At 39.9% G+C, this 15,239-nt stretch overlaps 1 protein-coding gene across 1 annotated transcript in view; it reads right to left on the bottom strand.

The window, feature by feature from the left end:
- Window positions 1-15,239, bottom strand: part of LOC134533511 (uncharacterized) — a 251,684-nt gene that overhangs the window by 3,955 nt on the left and 232,490 nt on the right. Inside the window, exon 5 of the mRNA XM_063371035.1 lies at window positions 6,627-6,834. Within this exon, the coding sequence (XP_063227105.1) occupies window positions 6,627-6,834 (208 nt within the window). The remainder of the gene's footprint in view (window positions 1-6,626; window positions 6,835-15,239) is intronic.

Below are 15,239 nucleotides of genomic sequence, written 5' to 3'. Positions count from 1 at the left end.
GCTACCCGGCGACACACGGAGGTCGTATATAGACCCGCGAAGCTCCCGTCGTTCACAGAGAAGCTGGGATGCAACCCATCACACGCTCCAACTGCGTTCTCGTTGCGCCACGAGACTTGATATGCCCCACGCATAACACAAAAAAAAAGCACATGGGGTGTAGACTAAGTCTTAAAAACAGCAGTTATAAGTTGTGGTGCCAATATTCATTAGTGGCCACACAATTCTGCCAGCCCTGATAAACTACATCGTGATAATAGAACTATATATAAATATTATTATTTTTCGTTATCATTACAAAATACCATGCAGGGTCTTAGTGCGGCAATACAACTTTTTTTTTTTCCGTGTAACACATAAAACTAAACACAAAAACTATCCCAGTTTCGGTGTTATACTTGTACTTGCATAGTAACTACTTAACTGTGCAAAATTTAGAGAGTACTCATTTGTAGAGTCTACTACGATTTCGGCCGTTGCTTCGACATTGCGCTCCGTATAAAATGCAAGCGAATTCTGTCGCAATGCTTGAAGAGAGAAACTCGGCAAAGCAGGGAACTGCCTGTTAAAGTCTGCTTTTTTTTAACGCAAAAATAAGAGGAAACTGGGGTGGGAACAAAAAAAAAGTTTTAGTTTCCGCGGACGAGTCCCGTGATGAAAGCCAGTAACGACCCATTCGGGGGGAGGTTTTTACGACGACGCCGTAGGGTTGGGTGGAGGGGGCGATATCGCGGACCGCAAACGACTTGCTTTATTGTTATTTTTATGGTCACTGACCCGCCAGAAACAGCCATTTGCTCGCCCCGACGCCGGGAGAATTATCAAACAATTGAAGCGAGCACGACACCGACCATCGCGCCCTCGTGTGTCGAACGAGAGAGCTGCAAGTGCGATAACGTGCCTGCCTCGTTCATAGTTAGTTGGCAAATTAGGGGGAAAATCCCAACAGAACGTGTTTGTCCTTTCTTTCAAAAATAATTTTCCTCAAGCGATACTATTCGCAGCTGCGTTGATGAAAGACAGTTGCAGTGAATAATTTCTGTACCACATAGGTAAAAGGCACCATGTCCAAAAGTTATTTGTAATTTTTGCAGGGGAGAAATTTTCTTGGTATTCTTCATTAAAGGAAAATACTACTTTCAAGATAATAATTTTATACACAGCCATTTAAATTCAACGGCTTTAATGTATTACGATTCCTCTAAGATTTATATTAATGATTTGACTTCTTTAAAGCATAGCCCGAACGAAATATATTTTACCGAAATGCCTTAATGTGGTATTGATGGCTGTGAACCTTTATTCCTGTGAAATATTTGTCAATGAGCTAATTTTTAAGAATGGCTACAACTCAAATGTTTCAATTATGGAACATCTCTCTGCATATGTATATAAACATCTGTATATGTATGTACATATATGAACGACTAAATTATTAAAAATTAAGTTCTTAAAATTTTTTGGAAACAAGATTAAGTCTTGTGGCGTGTAAACGTATAACTACGTTCGCCATGACTCACGATCCTTAGAAGTCTAATTTATGTTTTTTTTTTCTATATTAATTTATAACTAAAGAGGAAGGCGTGGTCCGTATATCGACGGTTGCGAAACGTTCGGATTGAATGCGTTGGAACCAGTTCCTAGCCTCGCGCGCAGGGAACTATTTATTAAAACTGTTTCCGATTTGTTTCCTTTACTAGGATTCGGTATCGATACACGTTCTGGAATACGGCCCGCGAGTAAGGTTACGGTCGTATCCCAACAAGGCAGTGTTTATTCGCTACCTTACCGGAACGTCTTGGAAAACCACCCTAGTGGATAGCTGGGGGTTGGCAAGGGGGAGGGGGGTGGGGACCTGTTGACACGCCACAGCCGCCCGACGTCACACGGGGCCGTCTCCCCTACGTCAGCGCCGATCAATCTTAGCACGGCCGTCCCGAGCTCCTCGAGCGACAGTCGACACGTGATGAATCGATACCCGCTCTCGAAACAAAGCGGCGAACACGCTCCGCGCTTCCCTGCCGAGTCCTTGTGTTGCCAAGTCCTTGGATTCTTCGACCCCCGACCAGTCCTCGAAACATATCGGAATTTCGCCGTTCGCTCATGCAAATTCACACTCGCAGTAGAAAACAAAAACAAAAAAAAAACTGTACAATTTTCAATTTAGTTACGGTCACCTTAACGAGCGTAAACGTACCCACAGGTGAAAAAAATAATCATTGGACACGGAATTTAAAGAAGAATATCTTTGAAATAAAGCCTAGCATGATAAATACGCGCAAATTATGTTTTAACTACATTTTGGACACGAATCACACGTAGCTTCCAAACCCGCCACTATAATCCTCTGCCATAGTGGCTACGTCGACTATCGTACCCTTTGATTAGCAGACCGAAATTTTAAACTATTTAATGAAACGGCTCCTCCCATAAAAGTGAAAAAGACTCGAAAACATACCAAACCCCGGATTTGGACCTTTTTTTATAATGAGTTTTATTCAAATACTGACCATCTGGTTGAAATTCATTAAAAATTTTAATTTATAACGATAACCCTTGTATATGTAAACTTTGGTTAACAACATCCGACACAAATTGCAATATTAACTTTGTAACACTTTTCTGTTCGTTGACTTCCGCCGCATTTACTGAATTACTCCCATCGAATGCCATATACTGAGCGCTAGGCTGTTACACATAAAAAAAAATAAAGAACGAATTTTGGCGCAAATTTTATTCATGTAAAAGACATAATCTAGTTTTTACTCCAACAACAGAAGAAGAAAAAACTACCGAAGATGTACGACCACAGATTCTACAGGAACCTGACTCGGGATCGGTGATTTCAGGTTTCTCCCAAGTCCTCAGCGAGCATAGTCCAGACCACAATTTCGGGCGTGGTGCATTCTGGGATGAGTCACTGTGTTCAGTCTAAATGCCGGGTTATAAACTACGCAACGACTGCAACTCGCAACAACGCAACACGCAAACAATGCAAGAAAATCACAGTCGTTTATAAAGCGCACGCAAGTAGCATGACGTTACCAACCCTTAACTTAAAATTGTAAAACAGAAGAAAGCATACTGTTAATTCATATTAAACAATGACACAAAATATAATGAGTAATTTGATTTAAAAGAGGTATTTACTTTCAGTGCGTACAAGTTAAATAAGTGAAAACGTTATTAATGTATTAAACAGAACATCGTAGGCTTCTATGCAAAAAAATGTCTACGTTTTCAGAACAATTCTCTTCCAATATGGCCATCGGAAACGCAATACAAAACCCAAGAAAGTTGGAATACTTGCATTGCGTTATTGAAACTGCTGTGTAAAAATAAATATGTAGTTTAACATTTTACATCTTCCTAGAAGGTTTTATTTTAATAACTGTGCTCAGCCTTGCTTTAAGTACTGAAATAAGGTTAGTTAAATACAGTACAAATTAAGACCTGTGCACAGGTTTGTAGTAGCTTTCAAAGAAATATTATCAATAAAGCATGCCATTTATTTAACATCCAGCACAGAGTGTGTTCTAAGAATCTGTTTTTAATATAATCTAATCACTAATGATCAAAGCTTTTAATTATGTATGGACGCATTAACTAATACAAACTGATAATTGCTGGTGAACTGGCTAAGCAACAAATTAATGTAAGGTTAAAAACTTATTTGACTTAATTCAAGGAACTCAAACATAAGGGATAGAATTCCCGATTTAGTTCTTACTGTTACACCAAATTTGAACTAGTCAGACATTATTTGTTTAAAAAAACCTGAGGAAATTCTGAAAATATTCACATTTTATTGAAATTTGGATTTAAAACTCACCTAATTTTCGTGTGACAGATATTTTGTGTGGTGTGTCCATCGTACTGGCCACGCTAGATAGTAGCCTACACTATGCCATTTTGGGTTTCTTTGTGATACTTGGTTAAGTGTCTTTAATAAATGTTATGCAATATTTCTTTTAAGGACATTTGATTGAGTTGACCCGGCACTGCTCTCACAAAAGCGATCCATTTATCAATAATTCTAAATATTTTCTACAATATTATTTATATATTAAAGATAAGTTTTTCTTGATTTTATTCTCACACATTATACTGAGTAAGAGTAAACATACAGTGAGTGACATCACAAGTAAGGCTATTTCAATCTGTTTGTGTAACTCAACATCTGGACTTCCACAATCTATAAATCAAAACATTGTGAACTCAGACAAGGTTGGATTTTATGTTCCTCCAACGCCAACATAAAAAAATAATTAAGCTATCGTTTTAGAATAGTTGAAATTGTTGTGATAAAGAAGTTTAGTTTTGGTTTCAAGACAGTGATTTACTTTAATTCAATAATTCAAGATGATGGGATATGTGAAAATAATTAAATGTTATTAATACCAGTGTTTACCGCTACACGAAACGCGGGAAAGTATCCTGTTATTTAAAACAGCATCTAACGGCATCCGCAGGTGCGACGAGAAGAATTATTGCACGGTTCTTACGGGACAGCTGAGATTTAATGAAATCCTCCATGCCATCGTTACGTCTGGCGGAGCCCAAGACGGATAACGCGATGGCGTGCCTGCAGTTACTTTGGAATCTGCCGGCGCCACGCGGCTTGCGGAAGTGAAATACGTTATGATGGATCATCTGCGAACCCTTTGTGGATGCGGTGTACATTTTACATCAGGCACTGGATCTTAACGTTCATCCCTGCATGCATCCACACGAATCTGACACAATGTCACAGTTTTCATCTAAGTGAACACACCAAGTTACTCCACACATATAGTCTGCGCTTGTAACTTATCTCAAATTGGACAAATTTCAGAAGTTGTACCAACGGTCTGTGTGCCCTTCTGCCACTGTTATTCTGTTAAAAATATTTATGTGATCGTCAGGGCTGCTTTCTAAGGAAGTTTTAGCGGGAAATGGGTGTCATAAGTACTTCTTTTGAAAAATACCAAGTTGAGAACAGGTATATGACATAGACTATAATTGTTGAACGAATTTTCGGAGTAATAAATGGATTATAGGAATAAATAAAAAACCTAATTCCGCGCTACATTGAATTACATTTATTTGGGACTTTAAAACATAATCATTTCAGTTTTTTTTATGAACACTCGCGGCACTGGATTATTACAAAATCATGGTCACCTAGGAATTAAAATGGCAGAGAAGAGGAATCAAGGTGAAAAAGAGAGGTGGATTTATCATAGAATACAGATGAGTTAGATCGAATATTCTTTTGGGTACATGGTGCCATAATTAACTCACATTTAAAATATCTGCTAATGTAAATAATAGCATGATTATACTTCTAAAAATATTTATTTACCAAAAAATACGCCTTTTTGTAAACATTCAAAGATTGAGTGGTAATTTGACGCAATTTTTACAAGGAAAATCCTTGGAAAGCCAGATGGCCAAATATATCACTTGTAAAACTGCAAAGCAGAGCTACATATGTAAAATTGCAAAAAAAAAGTACAATTTTTTTACAGTGTACTAGTCAGTCCACAGCAGCTTTAGTCAATGGGAACGACGTACAAGATGCCATTGCAGACTAGCGTTGATATTCTGAAGGGGGAAAAGAGTTGGGGTTGCGATGCACCCGTGACTTTGGCATACTAAAGTTGGTGATGGATGGGGTCGAGGCGTACCAATGACGACGTTAGTCTTGACTTGCAAAATTTTATGGCCATTCTCTAAATAATTTTTTTTTGGCTACGGAGGTTTATGACGCGTCTAAGTGGTAGATTGTATTAGCGTTTCGGTCTGCATTGCGAGCAGGCATCATCGGAGTTGGAAAATTACCTGATCAATTGATTTCTCGAACCCGAGGAAAAGCCAAAAATAGTTTGAAGGAGGTTGGGTTTTAGCGATGTACAGGGACCGGAAAAAATTCGCAGATTCAATGACCTCTAGGATAGCCTCCATTATCCTCTGCACATCTCAAGTAAACACGCGTGTTCATTGGGTATACTAAATTGTCAGGCGTCTCCACTGGGTAGCTTGTGATTCGTCGCTTCTTTGGTCGATGGTCTCTCATTGACCCAGAGAGCTCCAGTTAAACTGCGAGCCAATTGCAGAACCAGCAGAGAATTGTACACATGTTTTGAATTTCAGCCTATCGCGAAATGCGAATCCGCGAATTTTTTTCCGGGTCTCTAGCGCAGTGGCGTAGCCATAATTTGCGTATGGGGGGGGGTGTGTGTGTGTTAAGAAGCATGCCCCCCCCCCACCCAACGTATTAAAGCGGGGGGTCCAGGGGTCCTCCCCCCGGGAAAATTTGGATTTTAAGGCGTAAAATAGTGCTATTTTAGCAGTTTTCGGTACTTAAATTTAAATATTGTAATGGTAAAATATTTATTAATTTTAATATGAAATTTGTTTAAGTGATGAAGAAGAAATTAATTAAAGATTTGGTGTTAAGGGGTGGGGGGGGGGGGGTTAACCCCTAGACCTTCCCCCTGGCTACGCCCCTGCTCTAGCGATGTATCGACGGCAGGACACGACTCGATGCCGGCGCGCCGAAGAAGGGGAGGTACGAGCTCGCCCGAAGAAGGCACGAGCCAGGGTCGCGGAAGCAAGCTGCGCGCCGACGCCGGCGGACTTACCCGTGACGGTGGCGGACTTGACGTCGGCGTACTCCTGGTCGTGGCCGAGGAAGGCCGGGATGGTGGACAGACAGCGCAGCTGCAGCTGCGCGGGCAGCCCCGCCATGTCCTCGGGCAGCGACACGCTCAGCTGCACCGTGCTGGACGACAGCGGGTCCCTGGCCGCCTGCCGCTGCTCGGGGAACAGCCTCAGCATCTGGTCGTCGATCTGCGGGCCATCGCCACCCGCGCGCTGATCAATACTTTATCAAACATCTGTCACAGCTAGAGACCTGAACAATTCGCGGATTCATTTCGTGTTATGCTAAAATTCCAATAATCGTACCTCAGTGCTGCTTCTGTCATTGGTTCACTGTTAATCTGGAGGACTGAGGGGCCAATTAGAGACCCTCACTCATAGAAGTGTCGAATCACAGGCCACCCAGTCGAGACGACAGCCAATGAACAGTTGGCATTTGCCCGAGTGTGTAGAGGACATTGGAGTCTCTATCCTGGAGGTCATTGAACCCGCGAATTTTCCGGGTCTCTAGCTCATAGCTAGGGACCGGATAAATTCGCGGGTTCAATGACCTGCGGGATGAACTCCATAGTTCTACGTACACTCGGTCAAATGTCACCCACTCATTGGCTGCTGTGTCTTGTGAGACGTCCCAAACGTAGCAGCCTGTGATTCGAATACATCAGCTTTGGCCGGGTGTTTCTCATTGGCCCAAAGTCGTCCAGGCGAGTTGTGAGCCAATGGGAGAGGCAGCACTGAGGTATAACTGTTTGCATTTTAGCCTATCACGAAATGAACTCGCGAATTTTTTCCGGTCTCTGGTCATTGCCATTATTACTCACTCCATTTGACCGCACAAGCGTGCGTTTTCATGCAATGACATCTATCTGACACGTCGAAAATACTAGTTTCTTGTTACAAACACATCTACACAGGTAAAAACTAACTGTACATTCTGCACATATGAAATATGCTGTACATAACTAAGCTAATTACTAACTATTTTATTTAAAAAAAAATATGAATTTAATTGTCTAGGTTTTCTAGGGGAAAAATAGGCCCATAAATTTGTTAATTTTCTTACAAATAGTAAGCAGCAATCCCCATACATGTACATTCCGACTTCCGTTTTCAACCAGTCGCAAATGTGGATGGACAGAAATAATTCGGGTGATTTGCGCCACGCAGGCGGTCTCACGAGCGGGTGTAGCGGGGAGTGCTCACCGAACTCTCGCTCAACAGCGGGCTGTTACACTTCTATCTCGCTGTTTCTCTCCCCCCTGCTTGCTTCCACGCGCTCGACAACCACTCAGGGCTCGATAGGCGGCGGTACAACACAGAGTGCTCCGCCGGAATACTTCCACTACTCTTCCGACAAACTCACTCTGCTCAAACACCTCCAGCTACAGAACGAGAACAGTACAGAATCCGACCCTACAGCAGTAATATATATAAAAATATAACAGTTAACATACTTATTTAAATAATTTTTTTTGACGGGTTACTACCCATTATTATTTCAATGAAATCTTTTTTTTTACAGAGACAATTTTTGCGGTGACAATTGTTACGAGAAATTCTTTTAGTGAAACATTATGCAAAACTGAAGTAATCCATCGTACATACTTTCTCAAATCTTCAGCTCCAACAGTGTTTAGAAAGTACTTCAGACCACGAGTCGTGTGTGTGTGAGATTCGAAACCCGCAGCTGAAGTTTAGTTCGGTAAAATGCAGACTTTCGTCGCACGTACGTTAGAACTAAACCTCTTTGTTGGCACCACGCGTGCACGGAGCGCGCCACCTGGTTGGTTGGCGCGCTCTTGCGCTCTTGCTAGGGGGGAGGGTCGGCTCGGGCGAAGTCGGGTGGTGATGGCGGCGCTCTTCCGGCGCGCACCTTCCTGTCGGCGCGGCAGGTGGGGCTGGTGGAAGGGGGGGGGGAGGGAAGGTTTGGAGCGCAGCTGGGCGAGGTCACCCAAACACCCCCTCTCCCCTTAAGACCACCAGTCTGCTCTTCCACGGGGTGAAATCACGACTTACGAGGTGGGACGAACCTCGGGGTCGCAGGAGGCTGCATTTCTCCGCACCTTCTGCCCCTCTCTCTCCCCCCCCCCCCTCCTTTCCCCCGGCGAAGCCCAGAGAGGTAAGTGATGAATCGCGACCCGGCCCCTCCCCCCTCCCACGACTTCGGGCGTCGCCACAGCCCTTTCTCGAAGCTCGCAGCCGGCAGTCTTCTCGCTCCATATTTAACGAGGAATTTTCTCCGGTGCGCCGACGGCGTTGAATAAACCTTGCAGGAGGAGGCACTGGCGCAGCGCAGCAGGCGTAAAGACGCCCTGAATGGCGGGCGTTTACGAGAACAACCACCTGCCGCGGAGGCGTCGTAGAAGCCTCCTCCCTGGACGGCGACTGAGGCTACGCACTTAGGAAGCTAGGCTGCAAGAAGCACCGCACAGCGTGTCTGAAAATAGCCGCTCAACACACTTCAGGACGTTTTTACATCCTTTGTAAATCCATCCAAATATTACAAATAATACAAAAAATATATATATTACTAGCAAGAAAGTGTGGATTTTTATGTTAAAAAGCTGATAATTGTTTGTGGAAATAATTTTCAAATTATTTAAGAGGACAGTCACCAACTATCTGTATTTGATATGTAACTATATATTAACTATATATTAAAATAAGTTGTCAAAAATAAACCCAAAGCAAGTTAGTGAAAATAAAAACTGGGTTTTGTCTGAAAAGATGTTCATGACATGAAGTGTTATTTCTTTTATGTAATGTTATCTATGGACATAACTTAAAAATGTGGATATTAGTTTGGTGCATGTGCAGGTATAGGCGAGTCTATAGAGTCGCTGGTTTCTTGTCTTCCAGCCCCGTCACTAATCTTTCTGGACACTTTATTGATCTGTAGATGTATTTGTTTGTTTATTATTATCATTTTGAAAATAATATTACCAGCCGTCGATAGCAGCCTACACACTGCGTTTGGTTTTAAGAGAAAAGTATTAAATGAGATTCTTTTCCAGCGCATTAAAATCATAAAATAGGGGATCACTACATCGATCGAAAGAAAACAATAAAATTTAATAAATGTTTCTGAAACAGATGAGTTTATAAAAAAATATAAACTAAGTCACGTCACTTGCAGTATTTTTTGGTGTAATTTATATTTCGACGGGTTAGCGTAGTTTCAAATACTCGTAGTTCGGTATATAAAAGAAATAATATTTTATTAAAGGAAAAAATATCAAAACAACACTTAACCCTATATTTTTTAAATTTCTTTAAAATCCGCTAACACCTCAGGTTAACTGTTTGTAAGAAATATGCACACGCACCTGTAAATTACAAAACTTCCCTATTAAAGACCATACCCTATTAAAGAGAGGATGGAAGTAAAACGTTTAAATGAATGAATGAAACTTAACAGTATAAAGTGGGCTGTTGCAAGGAATTCTGTAGTTAAACTGCTAAAAAATATGCAGTATAAAGTCATTAATAATATATTTTATCCACTGATTATTCCTAACAAGCTTTCAAAACTAAATTTATCAATTAAAACATTTCAATATTGTTCGAGCAAATAAAAAGTCAAGTGTCTCCATCTTACGAATCTCAATTATGAGGATCAATGATATAAATACTAGTGCCACTTTTAATATTTACAAAGGAATAGTAATTCGAACGTTTTCTGTTAAATAATATTTAATAAGTTTGATGGGCAAACAGAAAACATACAGTGATCTGGTGATAACTGCAGATAATATTCTCTTATGGGGAAGTATATTCAGCTTAGAGCATAAATATCAACATAAAAAAAGTTATACATTTATTGTCCAATTTTATAAGTAATTACTTATTTTCAAATACACATATTTTCTTTAAGAGAGTAATCAAACTTTGCGCAGGTGAAAAATATCAACATTTTAGCTAAGTATCATGCTTAGTTCAATAAAAGTTTTGAATGAAAAGTTTTATTCTACACATATTTTATAAATAATTATTATATTTAATAAACTTATTTAGATACATAATCACAGCCTTTGACTAATCAAAACCAATTCGAATGGGAAATTAACAATAAATCCTTTGTTTACTTTCGTCGGCGTTTTTCCATCAAACCTTGACGGACGCAGAAGCGAAATCGTAGTTAGTTTGACAGAGATAGTGGGATTTATTTTATTTTTATGTTTTACCTTTTGCGTCCAGACCACAACTCATCTGGCTCCCAACAGCGAAGCTTCCGGCAATAAACAAGTTATTTTATCGGTGAATGGCACAGTCAGAAGCAAGCATGGATTCGCAACAAAGAGCGCACAGCAAAACAATGACCTGATGATCGATAATGTTGTAAAAACACGGATTCATGCAGCTGTGAACATATCTTGATGCGCGTAAAAACACGTCCCAGCATCTCCAGTGCCTAGTAACAAAACAATCATGTTACACGTTATCAAATTAGAATGTCACGTCTGTAGGTTATTTTAAATAAGCTATTATTCTTCATCAACTGGCTTTTAAAAAAATACAAACGAAATAAAAAGTAAATAAAAATGAATACATGATTTAATTAATGTTTATTTGCATTCGAGAAATAAAAAATAATTTACTGAAATAATTATAAAAAATTTACGAAATGAAGAAAAGTTTTATACTTTGAAACAATCATATGACAGAATAAGGCAATATCCTAGAAGCGTGGCTTCACTTTACAAAAAAAAAAAAAAATCTGAAAATAGAATGACTTATTTTCTATGTATAGTAACGGGTAGCTATTACGTGAAAGGGCGTAGTGATATTCGTCGGTCTTTCGTATTTCAGGAAGTCGGTAATAGGAGGAATGCACAACTCTGTTGGTGTAGTTGAATATCATCTACCTGGTCATACTTTCTAGTAGCAGGCTCTGGAATAAATTAAACCAAGCGACAAGGCAAACAAAAAATCTAGCTTCCTTTAAGTACAGGCTGAAAAAACGTCTTTGTAACAACTGCTTACCATGACCACTTCGCCACTACCCTATTGCTTGAATCTGTGTGTGAATGTGCGAGTGACTGGTTTTAATGTAGTAGCACCTATTTTTTCTCTCCTTTTTATGTATGTCTATGCTTAATTTTTAATTACTTTAAATTAGTTATGGTTGAATATTTTTGTAATAGTTAATATTTGAACATTAAGTTAAAATTTTAATTTGTTATCTTAATATTTAGTCAACATATGCTTATATCATGCTAAATTTTTAATATGTAATTGCAGAAAAGTGGTTAAGTGTAAGAAAAGGCGTACCGCCTTAAACTTCGCGACCAATAAAGACGATAAATAAATAAATAAATAAACACTATCCTCTTCGGTCGAGGCCCGTCGACCCTTAGGTAGGATAGGCCATGGAAGCACACCTCGAAACACAGCGCTGCTCAATTCATCCGCCGCCGCTACTGACGTCAAAGCGCGAGATCCCTCGCCAAAGAATAAAACCCGGGATAGAACAACACCTATTTCTAACACCACAATCCAAAGAGCCACATCCGTTTCAGAGCCCCGCCCAAAAATAAAAACTATATAAATAAACACGTTCGCATATAAAATTGAATGAACAGGGCTGTAACTATACATGCCAATATAATAAGTCATATTAATGCTCAAAATCTTTTATTCGAGAATTAATATTCTAAATCGTACACGCGTACTTTATTTCGTAAAATAATTTCAAAATAGGACAAAAGGATTTTATTATTTATTTAAATTATTTTAAACCGAAAAATGATAAACTAAAAAAAATATATCCATAAATGTCAGCTTTCGTAGATAACAAAGCATAAGCATTTTTACTGAACTCAATACAAAACACGTTGCACAGTTTCGTAACTTGCTTCATACACGAACTTTATCTTAATAGACATTTGTAAATTCACATTGACTTTATGCAAGCGTTGTGATTTCGTAATATGATTTCCAGCTGGAAAAATAAAAGCATGACAATAATAATTGGTCATTAATGAACAGGTTCCTTTGGCCGAGGACACTTGCAAAACGAATGATCTAAATTTGAATACAGGCCATTTTACTCCGTCTGGAAAACTCACAATATTTCATCGATAATTGTTACGAAACATTCTATGATACTAAAAACACTTTTAAAAAATTCCACGAAGAAAATTTATCAATGCGTAGCACCGTAAAAAAAAATCCCATTAAAAAAAAACGAACAAATAAAGCTCCTGAAACTACAGTATTGTTGGCATTATTATTTTTTTTTTTCCTCAAAATACATTTCCCTCGTTTGTAAACGCGTGTCTCCGGGAAGAACCGGGGAATAAAAATAAGCCGAGAGTTGACAGACAAGCTGATAGGCCGGAAGGCTTCTGGGCAAACACGTCATAAAGGGAACGTATATATTTTTAGCCCCCCCCCCATCCTTTTCCCATCCCACCCAAAAATGACAGTTTGCTCGTGCGGGCGCGCAAACTCAGCCCTAGGAATGAGAACTCCCCTCCCACACCCACCCTTGCGGCAGGCGCCGCGCGAGCACACACGCCGCTGATATAACGTTCCCCCAGGGGTGCGGCTGGCTCCGAGGGCTGGTGGATGGAAAGGGGGTGGGGGAAGAAAGAGGAGAGGAGACGGACCAGGCAGTGGTCACCCCACGCACCGGGAAGAAGGAGGTGTGGCGAGGAGAGGAAGAGAGTGGTGGTCCCGAGGGAACAACCCCCTACAGCAGGTACAATTGGATTCCGAGTCGGCCGAGCTGCCTGCAGGGTTCCCGCGGGGGGTAGTCGGGGGTGGGTGGGGTGAAGAAAACCCCTGCTCCCTCGTGATCACATCACGGCTCCCCGGAAACACCGCTCTCAAAATCCACAACGACGATTTCACTCGTCGACTTGAAGACTTACGTGAAAACAACTGTACCACTATACGAAGCAGTGTTCACAGTAACACTGGGTTCGGATTCTTACCCGGGAATATTATTATTTGTAAACTTTTTCCATGAATAGCTTTCCAGTATTAACTGCGCCCATTACTAAGCACGATAAAACAAATTAAAGTCAGATTATTGAACATTAGATTATATTTTCAATTGATTAAAATAAAAATCTTGGATGTAATATCAATTAAAATATAAAATTAAGCGGCAAATTTCGTAAGAAATACTCAGTATCATGACGGAAAACGTATTTGATATGTGTAAAAATAAACGTAGCCATGTGTTGTACAAAATTCACAATATCTTTTTTATGGTGTTATGGATTATTTCTTGGAAACTAGTTTACAAAGGAATCTTTTTTAAAAGTACATGCCATTTTTATTTTCTGTGTGCAGCGCTGCAGAACAAGGATGTTTGGGAATGAACTATAGTGATGAACCATCCCGGAATTTTCCTGGAGACTTTTCGGCAACTTAATAAAAACTGAACCAGGTTAAACTATCCACGATACTAAAACCGAGTCCTCTGGTTCAAGAGTACAGTGTACTACCGCCACGCCGCCTCGCTCCACGATGTCAACTTGCAAACGATTTCAAAATGAAGTTTTCTTTTTAGAATTATAAATATTGAAAATGTATGTCAAGCAGTATCACTATTTCATAGTTAGAATGAAACTAATATATTAAAAATAACCTAACATTAACTTTAAAACAATAAAATAATACAATCTTTATTTATGTAACGAACGCAAGTTCCCTGCCTGGGCATTTATTTACTTCCGTCCATTTTGCACCCGTGGGGTGCACGTAAATAATTGCATGCGAAATTTCTAAATGTAACTTTCAAAGTTGCATCGAAAATCAGGCGTGTCCTGTTACGGCCGGTTGACTTGCGATTAGCCCCCCAACACCCACGCGTAAGAACGTTCGGTCTCGCTTAGTCGAACGGCCAGCCTACAGTCAACAAGCATCAAAGCAACAACCACAACCCGATATAGTTCCAAAGAACAAAATTATATGTTAGAATTGTGTGTCGAGCTAAAAATAAAAATTATCTTCATTTAAACGTCGTTTATACTTTAACGGAATGCTTCAATTTAACAGCGACTGACTGCTAAAAAATAGATTTTTTCCTACGAAGTCACTGGCTTTTGGTAGCATACTAATTTTCGGAAACGACTACTCCAGTAACAATACTTCTGTTACACTATGTTATCGTCTTTGTTAGTATTTTAATGTGGGCTCTTTGCCTTAACGACAAAAAATTTTCAATAAAAAAGTATGGTATAAAATGTGTTAACAACACCACAAAGGCGCCTATCAAAAAAATAATATAAAAAAACTCCACGTTTGGAAACAAATATAAATTATCTAATCGAAAATGTGGAAATATCAGTAACGAATATTTGTTATGAACATCTCGTAAATTCATGTTATTTTTTTCTTCTCTTTAACTAATTCAAATTTTTGGGATTAACAGTTTGGCACACAAAGCTTTGTGCAGAACGTTCGCTCGCCTGTCAGCGCAAGGCAGCTGACGCATTATTATTAATTTTTCCCCCTGGTTGAGTTCTCTCGGAGAGTTCGCTCGGCGTGACCTACAAAGCAGCTAGCGGCAACGCCAGCGGGGCGATAGCGACGGCCATTTCTTTTTCCCCCACTACAGCTCGTGCCGGGAATGCCGGTGT

The sequence above is a fragment of the Bacillus rossius genome, chromosome 6, assembly GCF_032445375.1.
Source record: "Bacillus rossius redtenbacheri isolate Brsri chromosome 6, Brsri_v3, whole genome shotgun sequence".
Classification (NCBI taxonomy): Eukaryota; Metazoa; Arthropoda; class Insecta; order Phasmatodea; family Bacillidae; genus Bacillus; species Bacillus rossius.
This window is presented reverse-complemented; position numbering and strand designations above follow the sequence as displayed.